Raw genomic sequence first — 13,976 nt, forward strand, 5'->3', positions numbered from 1 at the left:
ACAACCTCATGAATGTCATGTAGCCTCATACAGGCTGAGCATGCATAAAGCTCTGTTTGTTTTAAGTATTCATTTCCAACATACAAGGTAACGTTGATCATATTTTGACAGTTAGTTTGAAGGTAATCTGTAGAGCCCTCAGTGTTGGTTGATTTACTGATACTCTTCTCTTATTTTAGTAAAGAGAGGTTTGTTGAATGACTCCACTGGTAAAGACGGCATTTCTAGTTACAAATATGATTGATGTGCCACTTAGGCACGATAAATCTCCACTGGTCTGTATTTCAGGGAGGACGCATTCGTATTTTCTCAGTATTTGGGGGACACGACCCCTCTAATAAACTCCCATACCCGTGGTTACGCCATTTTTAGAAGTCCCATGGATGTGCAGCGTATAAACCAGATCACTGCAGACTGTGTTGTGATAAACTGGATGTTGTGTGTGTCATACTTCTGGGAGTCCTGCAGCAGCGTGGCAGCGTTCTGGGCAGCAGCATTGTGCTTGGCGTGGCTCAGCCAGCCCGTCGCATTGTACTCCACCCAGTCTGTCCCGTGGCTGTGGCCCAGCACGAAGAGATGGGGCTTCTCTCCTCGCAGCAGCAGACTGGATCCTGCAACACATGATGTATCAGGAGTAACGATCAGTGCTGTCTGCTTCCTTAACTTCCAGGCTATAGCCAGCGGTCTTGGGATGAGAGCTTACCATTGTTTTCTTCCTGCCCAGAGCCATAGTAGCTGAAGAGTCTCTCCAGCATGGTTTCCTCTGAACCTCCAGGCTGAACAGCCTCTTCCTCCATCAGCCACAGAAGACCTCGAGCCTCATCCGTCCTGGCGAGAGTACGAACCTGTGATGAACATCAACAGTTACAAATGACGCAATCACTCCTTAAAGGCAAGATGTGGACAGAAATATGATTTCATGTAGACAGGTGGAGCAGGGTGGTGGGTGTAGACAGGTGGAACCGGGTGGTGGGTGTAGACAGGTGGAGCAGGGTGATGGGTGTAGACAGGTGGAGAAGGGTGGTGGGTGTAAATAGGTGGAGCAGGGTGTAAAGAGGTGGAGCAGAGTGGAGGGTGTAGACAGGTGGAGCAGGGTGGTGGGTGTGGACAGTTGGAGCAGGGTGTAGACAGGTGAAGCAGGGTGGTGGGAGTAGACAGGTGGAACAGGGTGTAGACAGTTGTAGCAGGGTGTAGACAGGTGAAGCAGGGTGGTGGGTGTAGACAGGTGGAGCAGGGTGGTGGGTGTAGACAGGTGGAACAGGGTGTAGACAGGTGTAGCAGGGTGTAGACAAAGGGTGGTGGGTGTAGGTGGAGCAGGGTGTAGACAGGTGAAGCAGGGTGGTGGGTGTAAATAGACAGGTGAAGCAGGGTGGTGGGTGTAGACAGGTGGAACAGGGGTGGTGGGTGCAGACAGGTGTAGCAGGGTGGAGGGTGTAGACAGGTGGAACAGGGTGGTGGGTGTAGACAGGTGGAGAAGGGTGGTGGGTGTAAATAGGTGGAGCAGGGTGTAAAGAGGTGGAGCAGAGTGGAGGGTGTAGACAGGTGGAGCAGGGTGGTGGGTGTGGACAGTTGGAGCAGGGTGTAGACAGGTGAAGCAGGGTGGTGGGTGTAGACAGGTGGAGCAGGGTGTAGACAGGTGGAGCAGGGTGGTAGGTGTAAATAGGTAGAGCAGGGTGGTGGGTGTGGACAGTTGTAGCAGGGTGTAGACAGGTGAAGCAGGGTGGTGGGAGTAGACAGGTGGAACAGGGTGTAGACAGTTGTAACAGGGTGTAGACAGGTGAAGCAGGGTGGTGGGTGTAAATAGGTGGAGCAGGGTGTAGACAGGTGAGGCAGGGTGGTGGGTGTAGACTGGTGGAACAGGGTGTAGACAGGTGTAGCAGGGTGGTGGGTGCAGACAGGTGTAGCAGGGTGGAGGGTGTAGACAGGTGGAGCAGGGTGGTGGGTGTAGACAGGTGGAGCAGGGTGGAGGGTGTAGACAGGTGGAGCAGGGTGTAGACAGGTGAAGCAGGGTGGTGGGTGCAGACAGGTGGAGCAGGGTGTAGACAGGTGAAGCAGGGTGGTGGGTGTAGACAGGTTGAACAGGGTGTAGATAGGTGGAGCAGGGTGGTGGGTGTAGACAGGTGGAGCAGGGTGTAGACAGGTGAAGCAGGGTGGTAGGTGTAGACAGGTGGAACAGGGTGTAGACAGGTGAAGCAGGGTGGTGGGTGTAGACAGGTGAAACAGGGTGTAGACAGGTGGAGCAGGGTGGTGGGTGTAGACAGGTGGAACAGGGTGGAGGGTGTTAATAGTGAGGGGATGAGTTGCAGCACTGTTGTTGAACCTTGGTGGACTGTGGAGGGTTTCAGCTGATCACCCAGTGAGATGTTTCTATCTTAAACATTCATACTGTTAGTATTGAATCCTGTCAAGTAGTGAAGATATTAATTTTGAGTCCGTTGACCCTCGTTGTGTTATTCTGCATTAATTTGGCACTTATTAAACAAACTGGAAACTGAAAATAGCAATAATATTGCGTGACGGGGCATTTTAAAAGGTTTGTTACTTAGATAGATAGATAGATAGATAAAGACAGATAGATAAGATAGATTAGATACAGTGGGTACGGAAAGTATTCAGACCCCTTTAAATGTTTCACTCTTTGTTTCATTGCAGCCATTTGCTAAAATCAAAAAAGTTCATTTTATTTCTCATTAATGTACACTCAGCACCCCATCTTGACAGAAAAAAACAGAAATGTAGAAATTTGTGCAAATTTATTAAAAAAGAAAAACTGAAATATCACATGGTCATAAGTATTCAGACCCTTTGTTCAGTATTGAGTAGAAGCACCCTTTTGAGCTCGTACAGCCATGAGTCTTCTTGGGAATGATGCAACAAGCTTTTCACACCTGGATTTGGGGATCCTCTGCCATTCTTCCTTGCAGATCCTCTCAGTTCCGTCAGGTTGGATGGTGAACGCTGGTGGACAGCCATTTTCAGGTCTCTCCAGAGATGCTCAATTGGGTTTAGGTCAGGGCTCTGGCTGGGCCGGTCAAGAATGGTCACAGAGTTGTTCTGAAGCCACTCCTTTGTTATTTTAGCTGTGTGCTTAGGGTCATTGTCTTGTTGGAAGGTGAACCTTCGGCCCAGTCTGAGGTCCAGAGCACTCTGGAAGAGGTTTTCTTCCAGGATATCTCTGTACTTGGCCGCATTCATCTTTCCTTCAATTGCAACCAGTCGTTCTGTCCCTGCAGCTGAAAAACACCCCCATAGCATGATGCTGCCACCACCATGTTTCACTGTTGGGATTGTATTGGGCAGGTGATGAGCAGTGCCTGGTTTTCTCCACACATACCGCTTAGAATTAACGCCAAAAAGTTCAATCTTGGTCTCATCAGACCAGAGAATCTTATTTCTCATAGTCTGGGAGTCCTTCATGTGTTTTTTGGCAAACTCTATGCAGGCTTTCATATGTCTTGCACTGAGGAGAGGCTTCCGTCGGGCCACTCTGCCATAAAGCCCCGACTGGCGGAGGGCTGCAGTGATAGTTGACTTTGTGGAACTTTCTCCCATCTCCCTACTGCATCTCTGGAGCTCAGCCACAGTGATCTTTGGGTTCTTCTTTACCTCTCTCACCAAGGCTCTTCTCCCACGATTGCTCAGTTTGGCTGGACGGCCAGGTCTAGGAAGAGTTCTGGTCGTCCCAAACTTCTTCCATTTAAGGATTATGGAGGCCACTGTGCTCTTAGGAACCTTGAGTGCTGCAGAAATTATTTTGTAACCTTGGCCAGATCTGTGCCTTGCCACAACTCTGTCTCTGAGCTCCTTGGACAGTTCCTTCGACCTCATGATTCTCATTTGCTCTGACATGCACTGTGAGCTGTAAGGTCTTATATAGACAGGTGTGTGCCTTTCCTAATCAAGTCCAATCAGTTTAATTAAACACAGCTGGACTCCAATGAAGGAGTAGAACCATCTCAAGGAGGATCAGAAGAAATGGACAGCATGTGAGTTAAATATGAGTGTCACAGCAAAGGGTCTGAATACTTATGACCATGTGATATTTCAGCTTTTCTTTTTTAATAAATTTGCACAAATTTCTACATTTCTGTTTTTTCCTGTCAAGATGGGGTGCTGAGTGTACATTAATGAGAAATAAAATGAACTTTTTTGATTTTAGCAAATGGCTGCAATGAAACAAAGAGTGAAAAATGTAAAGGGGTCTGAATACTTTCCGTACCCACTGTAGATACTTTATTAATCCCCAAGGGTAAATTATTTTACTACAGCAGCATTTATAGATACAGGAAAGCAATAAAATAACAATAAAAAATATAAAATATAAAAATGCACAGTATATACAATAAAATAGAATAAAATAAAATAGAATAATTAAATTCAATTAAAACTAACTAAACAATAGTGCAACGTTTTTTTTTTGTATATTTAAACAAACAAGAAAAACAGACAACGGTGTTATTGTTGTGTGATGGATTTTGCCAGAGGTGAGTTATTGTACAGTCTTATTGCAGTGGGCAGGAATGATCTCCTGTATCAGGAATGATCTCCTGTATCAGGAATGATCTCCTGTATCTGGAATGATCTCCTGTATCAGGAATGATCTCCTGTATCTGGAATGATCTCCTGTATCTGTCCTTGTGACAGCAGAGCTGGAGGAGTCTTTTGGAGAAAGTCCTCCTCTGTCCCTGCAGCAGGTGGTGGAGAGGGTGGTCAGGATTATCCAATATGGATAATAGTTTCCTCAGCGTCCTCCTCTCCACCACCTTTTCCACCTTGATCCCCTGTGGTGGGATGTAAGATGTGTTTTTGTAATACAACGGAAAATAAAATGAATTAAGCACAAAGGATCTCAGGCATCAGTCTGCTGAAGCCGTATGATCTGTTAAAATGGTCTGCACTCACCAGCAGTGAGGAAAAGGGCCATTTGCTGGCTCAGCGGTATTTTGCATCATTTTTGGGGGGGGCTACAGCTTGATTTTGCATTAATGTCTCTGAACAAGGTCCAGAAAAACTATCTTTGAATCTGGACCCGTGTACCTGAAGGCTTCCCTGACCATAGAGAGAACTCAAAGACATGCTGTCGTCATCAAAAAGTTCCCACTCTGATTAAAAACAGTCAGCGCGGCGAGGTTTACTTACCAAAGCTTGGGTCGAGGCTTGATCAATAGCTGCTATAGACAGTGAGGTACTGGACTCTACGTCATCTAAAGCAAGCTCTATGTTTTCCTAGATGGAGGAGGGGATAAAGGCTTCGGTTAGTAACCTACAGAAGATGACATCATCAATAAATCACAAGTGTAGCTTCCCGCTTCTTTTTTTTTTAATATTAGCCATTCCTAAGACTGCAGATCGGTTTGGGTTAAACATTTGTTCAAATTAGTTTAAAGTTTCTGAAATATTTCATTTCTGATTTTGCTGGAGAACCATAACTTCAATCCATTTGCTTTGAAATAGGCTGGAAAGAAGAGGACTTTCTCAGATTATGACAGAAAACTGATGGATCTCTGTGTTCTGCAGGAAACTTCAGACTCTGACTGGCAACTATCAATTTCTGAGTTTTTATACAGGTTTTTATATATACCTCGATCTGAACAGTTTCCCTTGGATCTATTTCCTTTGAAAAAAAAAAAAAAAAAAGCCAAATACATTGCGTAGATTGTCCAACATCCTAAATCTGAAGTAAAAACAACTGAATCTGATTCTTCAATGCTGTGAGCACCAATTAAACAAAAATATGTTTTCTAATGTCTAAAACATGAATATATGTGTATATTGTGTATATTGTGTATATTGTGTATGTGTGCCGCTGCCTGTCGAGTCCAGTCGTACCTCCTTGTATCGGTCCAGCTCCTGGACGAAGGTGCGCTCGTGGAACAGCGTCTGCAGCCTCTCCTGGGTGTAGTTGTGGCAGAGCTCCTCGAACGTGGCGCTGCGCTGCTGCTGTGCCAGCCGAGGGTTCTGGAAACCCGGCGTGTCCACGATCAGCAGGGACGACAGAGAGTGCTGACTGGATTTCAGAGCCCTGAAGGGTCAGAGATGTTTCATTAACCTTCAGTGATGACGCTGCAGATGAATGCACAGCGCTAGATATTATCTACAACGGTAGAAATCAATCCATGGATGACGTACTGACCAGTGATCTCTACATCTGGCCTCATTTCTTCAGAACACAGTTTATTTACTCGACATCCATCGCCGGGTTATTATTACATTAATAGGTGACGTTTTTTCTTGTAATTGTTGGTTTAATTGCTTCATCTTACAATTCTTTCTTGGAAAAGCGATATCTGAGGAATGCTTTGACAGAATTTCTTCCAATTTGGCGCAAACATTTACATGGACGGACATGCATGTAAACTAAAACACTAGAATTCATATTGATTTTAAAACATTTTAATTGGTTCATAAGGCAGGACGTGGTCTTTCACCAGACCACTTCTCAGACACGACTAAACCTATGAACCCGTTTATTCCATTTATTCAGTTTGGCTGTTAAGAAGTCTTTTATCATTTTATTGTTCTAGTATCTATACTTATTTAATAACATCATTCTTATGTATTTTTGTCTATATTTTCGCAGTTGATTATTACAGTGTAATGTTATTCTATAATCTCTTTTTAAAGACTGCCTCCAGTTAAAATCACATTTTTAACCTTGTTAACATGTCCATGTGTTACAAGACAGAACGACGGTGCAGCGTCTGTTTTTAATTCCATACAAGGGAGAGATTTTCTTTTTGAAATGTTATTGTATATATGCAAAATTTGTATTCTAACCTTTTTTTTTAATTATTTGTAACGCAAGAAATGAGGGTCCAAACTAGTAAAAACCATGAATGCAACACCAGAAAAGTCAGAAGTAAAGCAGCATTCCTCGCTTTAAATTTTAAAGATGGATGAAAGAAATTAAGCTGAATTGAAGTTTAAACACAACCAATCAGGAAGTCGTTCCCTTTAAAAGCTACGTACACTTGTCCCTGAGAGAACATCGTTTATAGAGGAAACACATCTGCTCGTGATGTACGCATTTCTAACCTTTCACATTGTAATCTTTTCATTTTTTTAAAAGCGCATGTGACTATTGTAATAAAAACAACAGCACATTAGCGCGCCGTTGACTTGAGAGCAGGTTTTTGGTGGTCGATCACACAATTGCTTTCCACTGCAGCTCCAGATAGCAACGTGCTAACGATGAGCCTGAACGCACCTCGTTTCAGATGGATATAGTATATTTGTTATTTAAACTATGAGGGCGTTAAACGGAGGAAAAAGACAACGAACCGGTAACATGCATACAAAACCGCACACACTGTAAGACGGAAGCCGTTTGTGATGAGGGAAATATTTGGAGGTAAATGTTGAGGTTTAACCTGTTAATGAGGGAGATGACAAGGGTGAAGAGCTCTGAGTAAAGTCCCGACGCCATGGCCTCCAAACACTCCAGGGCTGTGACCTTTGACCCTGAGAGACGGAGGGGCAACAGATCAAAGTCAGAGCCGAACCTCGAGTCTACCACTGATCTCTACTGTTCAGGGGCAGTAAAGATTATTTAGGATTATGTTTTTATTCCTTTTTAGCATATGAAGAGGACAAAGACAGAATTAAGATTAATGACAGAGACAATAAAGTCTAAAATGTTTGAGACATTTGAAAATGGGTAAAAATCGTGTAAAAATGTTTGAGGTGGCTTTGAAATAAAAATAATTCTTGGTTATGGACCAAAATGTGTCTAAGTACCAAATGTGTCATAGTTTGTTTTTTTCTAGGACATTTTCCTAATATAGACAATAATTTTAGACTTTATTTTATTAGGGCAACAAACAAATCACTATGAATTAGTGAGACAATAAATATACAAAAGCTTAAAAAGATAAACTGGACATCTCTAAACTGTCAATCAGACCAGGGATTTTGCTTTTAGCAAAAAAACTAAAATCAAAGGAAATTCAAGACCCTCCAACCTGGATGTTTACCCAAGTTGTCCCCTTGGCCGGCCTCGTCTTGTCCTCCTCTGAAGGAGGTGGAGTGGTGCAGTCCTTTGGCCTGATGCTTAAAGATGGAGGAGGACAGCTCCTCCAAGGTGCAGCCCAGCAGGTAGGCGGCCTTCTGGGCCCATTCGTGACGCGCAAACTGCCGACGTCCCACTTAAAAGGAAAGTAAGACTGTGTTCAAAATTTAAAAGAGCACAATGGGAGATGTTTCGTTTAAAACATGGAAAAATCAAACTAAAATGAGCCACAGAGTATGAACAAATAGCAGTGTTAATGTAATGTAAAATTAAAAAAAAACTTCTTTGGAGTTTGGCATGCTAACAAAGGCCAATCCTGTCTCATAAAACCACTTTGGGCCACAACATTAGAAAGCGAATCGTTGTAGCGTCTGAGTCTGCAGTCTGTCCAACACGGGACAAATGAGGACAGTATTCTAACCTGGTGTTATGATGAATGGAAACAGAAGCCAAACAAGTTAACAGTGGTTTTACTTTCTTGTAATAAAGTTTGATACTAAATTTGTTTCTTCCAGGTTGGTGAGTAAATAGCTGTTGATGCTACTGATGCATATGTAGGGATCGCTTACGAAGGCAACTATACTGTATAACTGTATAACATCAGGTGTGTTCTGACCAGTGGGCCCACCGGGACACGTGGCTGCTGCACTGGCGTAAAATAAATCCATAAAATCTCAACGCTTTGGTGCACCGTTCGGTCCCGAGGTCGAAGTCAAGGAAGAAATTTCTCTCCGAGTACACCGTCGTGTCACTGCACTGGCAGTGTTAATACGTTTTGATTGCTGTTACAGTCTTCTACATCATCTATCAATCTATACTGTGAAAACAAACCTCGTTTGGACAATTCAAAACCGATCATCATCAGCCAATGACGACACAAGCTGTCTTTTTAAAAAGCACAGATGTTGTAATGTTGTACTCTCCACTACCAAGTGCAGAAAATCAACATCTACAATCATTCCAGGATATGTAAACTCTATCAAACTGAATCTGAAATCTTAACCTCGCTGCTTATTACCTGAACCACTGAACCAACACTGTATTCATGCCTGAATACAACGCCGACTCCATATCGCCTTCAAATGTCCAAAGCAGTGGGATTTAATTTGTACAAATTGCACCTTGAAGGAATGCAATAAAAAAAATGGAAGATGGGAGAAATAATGACAACACAAGATAATGGGAACATGTGTAATAAAAATGAAGATAAAGAGGATGTATTCAATTGAGATATGTTATATGCTCTACGTGTAATGTCTGTCCAGGTGCAGATTTCTTTCCATTTTTCTGAGCTACAGTATAGCTGACATGAACTTCAAATATCATAACGGTGAAAGTACGAATGCAGTATCAACTGATAATCACTTCTCATGATGGCTTCGTATGCCCAACCGATAAATTCTTTCTGTGCTGCTGGCAGCAGCTGAAGATATTCTGTCTCGATACAACTTGCCAGGGTTGTGTGAAAAAAAGAGGGCTGAGGTGTTTAGATTCATACTGGAATGTTTAAGTTTCTCCATCAATAGAACATTTAGTTTTTTTCTAATTCGTCCTATTAAGCAGGATGCCAAGAGGTCAGAATCTCTGTGTAGAGGACAATACTAGAAATGACTGACAAGATATTTATCTTGCTTGACACTAACAAATATCACACTGCAATGAGAAATGACTCCAACATTAATTTTATAACTACATCACGGTCTGAAGAATAAAGTCACTGTAACAACTTTATGCACGACACATATTAATGAGAAAACCTGATCCTCATGGATCTCATCAGGGATGCATTATTCCTACTGGATCAGGATGTCTGACACTGATCAGTTATTATGATTATGATATGTTGTGTGTGCCCCACAGGGGAGGGGGAGGCGCCCGAGAAAAGCATCTGCTCTGATTACGATTTTGTAACGCTGCAGCATCTAGTTACCAACGCAGCACAATCCCAACAAGGGTGACAAAAATCTTTTAGTTTGGGGGAGGAGAGAAAGAGTGGTTTTATCTACAAACCCCTTTCCAAAATAAAAGCGGTGACACTTTGTAAATTGTAAGTAAAAACAGAATGAAATTATCTACAAATCACATAAACCCATATTTAATTGAAAATAGACCAAAGACAACATATTAAATGTTAAACCTAAATTTTGTGTCTGTTTTTTGAAAAAGAAAAAAATGCTTATTTTGAATTTGATGCCAACAATACATTAAAACAAAAATTGGGACAAGAGACTGGAAAAGTTGTGTAACTCTAAAAGAAACACTTGGTCAAACATCTCACAACTAATTAGGTTACAATGGCAACAGATCAGTAACATGATTGAGTATAAAAATAACATTTCAGAGAGGCAGAGTCTCTCAGCAGTGAAGATGGGGAGAGGTTCACCACTTCGAAAGACTGTGTGGGCAAATAGTGCAACAATCTAAGAATAATGTTCCTCAATGTAAAATTACAAATAATTGGTGGATTTCATTGTCTATGGTTCATAATATCATTAAAAGATTCAGAGAATCTGGAGAAATCTCTGAACACAAGGGACAAGGCTGGAAACCAATATTGGATGGTGGTGATCTTCAGGCCCTCAGGCAGCACTGCATTAAAAACACACTATTCTGGAGTGGAAATCACTGCATGGGCTCAGGAACACTTGTGAAAACCATCGTCTGTGAACACAGTTCATCGCTGCGTCCACAAATGCAGGTTAAAACTCTCCAAAGAAGAAACCAGATGGAAACATGATCCAGAAACACCGCCGCCTTCTCTGGACCGAGATCATTGAAGATAGACTGAGGTGAAGTGGAAAACTGTCCTGAGGTCTGATGGATCACAATCTGAGATTCTGTTTGGAAATTATGGACGCTATGTCTTCCAGGCTAAAGAGGAGAGGGACCCTCCAAGTTGTTATCAGTGCACAGTTCAAAAGGCAGCAACTGTGATGGTATGGTGGTACATTTCTGTTTTCCACCTCAGGTCATTATTAATTCCAAATAAGTAGAAAGACCATCTTTCTTTTTTCAGCCTTGTATCTTTCTTTAGTGGACATTTATATCGAATACTGGGAAGACACTTGGAAATAAGTCTAACTGGGCCCAGACCGTGGGACCACAGGTTATGTTGAAACCCTGACATGAGAAGTGAAAATGATAAAGCTTTATTTGCCTGCTTGAGAAGCATACAAAGTAAACAGGAGGTGGGTGATGTAGGGAGGCAGCAGAGAAAGATGTTTAAAGGGAGATCAAAGTTCTGATCCCGGTGATTTTTATCCACGAAACAAACACAAAAACACAAGAAAGAAAGCTGAAAAGAGGAAGGACAGGAGGAGGACGAGTAGAAACTATAAAAATGCTAATGGGTTAAGGCCTGGGAAGAATGATAAGGCGGTATGACGGAGAAGACACACAGAGGCTCGGAAATACATTTTTTAAGTGAAAAACAGTCAACAATTTGCATATTGCTTGTCCATTACCTTCATCTCCATCTGCCCAGCATGCAAACATGCAAGTAAAGAGAGATGGTTAGAGAGGACACACTTAAGGATTCATCAATTCATTACAGTCAGAAAAATAACACAAACAGTAGCATTGAAGAACACTGACAACCTAAATCCTCCTTTCTTCTGTTTTTCTGTGTTTACTCACATTAACTGTGTCACATCATCAAACAGAAGGCAACCACATGATAATTGTATGTATTGAAACTAAAAGGTTATCTAATACCAACTGGGCCTGTGGATGAAACATTATTTGCGCCCCTTACTTAGTAAATCAAATCTAAAATTATCATATGCTTCTATCAAACAGTCGAGTTGGATTTTACATCCATTTTATGTCCAGACTCGCATATGTAATCAAATGCGATCACTTCAAAGGTGTGTGACATTTTGTATTAATAAACATATGCTCTGTGAGGTCGATGTAATCTCGAGCACTGAATTTTCAGTCTATACTACATTTCCCCCATGTGGTTTCGTTGTTAATGAACACTTCCATATTAGATGTGATCGCACTGTGATTAATGACAGGCTACACAGTGCAGGTTGCTGTAATTACACATGCACAGAAAGAAGCAGGGTTTAGGATTTAGTGGCATCTGGCAGCAAAGTTGGAGATTGTAACTAACTCGAAAAAACACCCATCAGGTTCAGGGAGCGATTCCTGCTTCACATCGGTCATTTAGGTATTAGATACATACAATTTTCATCTAAACCTCAGGTTTCCATTTTTATGTTAGAATTTGTCTGAAGATCTGACAGCTTATTATTAGATACAAAACAAAATAGAACAAAGCAGGTGGAGACTGGCTCCTTTGTTTTGTTTTTTACAAAACTGTACAAGACCAGTTGTGACGCTATCTCACAGCAACTCCAGGTTTTTTTGTGTGCAAGTTCTCAAAAATGTCCAAAAAAAAAAAAGGCTCAAGTCGTGTAGACTGCAATACACTGTCGTGTTTTCACATCAGTTGCTTGATTTTGGGAAACTTTAATGACTACATTAATCTGTAATCTATTTATCATATGTTGTAAACCCTGCAAAAGCAAAAAAAAAATCCTGGTTCCCACAAATTAGTATTGAACATTTTCTCACTTATCTCTCGTGGATTGTATCCTGACAACCATGTACACTCATTGTTGTGTATTTGGCTTTATTCTTGATTTGGCCTGTACCTCTTAATTATAAAATGAAATATTAAATTGAGCATCCAATTTTGTGGCCATTTCAAGGCTGCTTCAACAAGACAATGTCCCTTTGCACTAAGCCATCTCCTAAAGAAATGGTTTTCCCAGTTTGAACCTGAAGAACTGACCCGCACAGAGCCCACAGCAGACATATCTTATATATAGATAGATATCGACATATCTATATGCCGAGTATGAATGCATGGCTAGAAAGCAGGTGAGTCAGAACATGTTCCTTTGTAATTTGAGTGACCCTTTAGGTTGACATCATTCTTCAAACTAACCCTGAAATATCATTGTGTGGTTAAAACATCATGTAATGGGAAATAAATGTGTCGTCATAGTTGCTGTTGCAGTTAGAAAGCATAGTAGTGAAAGGAAAGCCAATGACGAGCCTGACCTCTAGTGGCAGCTGTCAGAACTCCAGTCTGATTCTTTTTGTTTTCACTGCAGGAAGACGGATTTGCATTGGCGGTGATGTTTTCATCAATGCTGAAGTAACGAAAAACTCTTCGTATGACACTTCATGGAGTTTGTACTTCTGTTGTTGGTGGTGCCTGGCTTGATGAACGAACACCGGCGCTGCTGCGCTGGAAGAGGAAGCTCACCAGAGACTTCCACATACAAAGGATGGTGCTCTCAAAACGGTCCAAAGCCTGAGTGTGAAACCCGAGACAGCCTTCCACACTCAATGGCTGCAATCTGGGCTATTAACATATCTGAAAAAAGGGATGGACCGCCGAACTAAAGGGTTTTCAAATCGTGGCTCTGAGAAAGCAGAACATCCCACAAGTCTTTTACTTTTTTTTACAAATCAGTATGTTGGTTAAGTGTGTGAACCAGAGGGCGAGAAAATACTCGTACAACGCCAGTAAACTCCTAATATGTAGGAGTAGTATTTGTTAGTGTACTGAGATGAGAAGGATAATTTCACAGGGATTGTGACATCTCTTATTTCAACCATCCACCTTTTTACAGCTGCAACAGCAGATATGAGAGGTGACGTCATGTTTGTGTTATCACCTCACCTCTCTCGCTATGACATGTCTGATCTACTCTGTGTTCATCAGACTGAAATGACTGTCCATGTTACTGAAACACTTCCGAGGAGACGAATGACAGACAGACGCTTAGTTCAGCTGACTGCTTGTTTTTAAGTGATTGTAAACAGAACTTTGGCCTTAATTGTAAAAGGGAAATGACAATGAAAGTGAAGAGAGTTTTTCTCAGTGACCCTGCATGTGACATGTTTAAAGCTGTTTGATTCAAACAGGGGGGAATTAATTTGAGTAATT

General features: G+C 41.9%; 1 protein-coding gene across 5 annotated transcripts in view; it reads right to left on the reverse strand.

Moving 5' to 3' along the window:
- myo18ab (myosin XVIIIA b) overlaps window positions 1-13,976 on the reverse strand; it is a 114,807-nt gene that overhangs the window by 58,342 nt on the left and 42,489 nt on the right. For 4 of the 5 annotated variants that reach the window (XM_069718040.1, XM_069718038.1, XM_069718041.1 and 1 more), the window contains 6 exons: window positions 7,962-8,144; window positions 7,371-7,461; window positions 5,830-6,022; window positions 5,140-5,226; window positions 704-845; window positions 452-611 (listed from right to left, as the gene is read on the reverse strand). In XM_069718040.1, coding sequence (XP_069574141.1) covers window positions 452-611; window positions 704-845; window positions 5,140-5,226; window positions 5,830-6,022; window positions 7,371-7,461; window positions 7,962-8,144 — 856 coding nt within the window. The remainder of the gene's footprint in view (window positions 1-451; window positions 612-703; window positions 846-5,139; window positions 5,227-5,829; window positions 6,023-7,370; window positions 7,462-7,961; window positions 8,145-13,976) is intronic. The other variant, XM_069718037.1, reaches the window with a different exon arrangement.

This window comes from Brachyistius frenatus, unplaced genomic scaffold (assembly GCF_029030835.1).
Source record: "Brachyistius frenatus isolate BFR_SWC_R1_liver_20210118 unplaced genomic scaffold, ASM2903083v1 Contig_185, whole genome shotgun sequence".
In the NCBI taxonomy this organism is placed as follows: domain Eukaryota; kingdom Metazoa; phylum Chordata; class Actinopteri; family Embiotocidae; genus Brachyistius; species Brachyistius frenatus.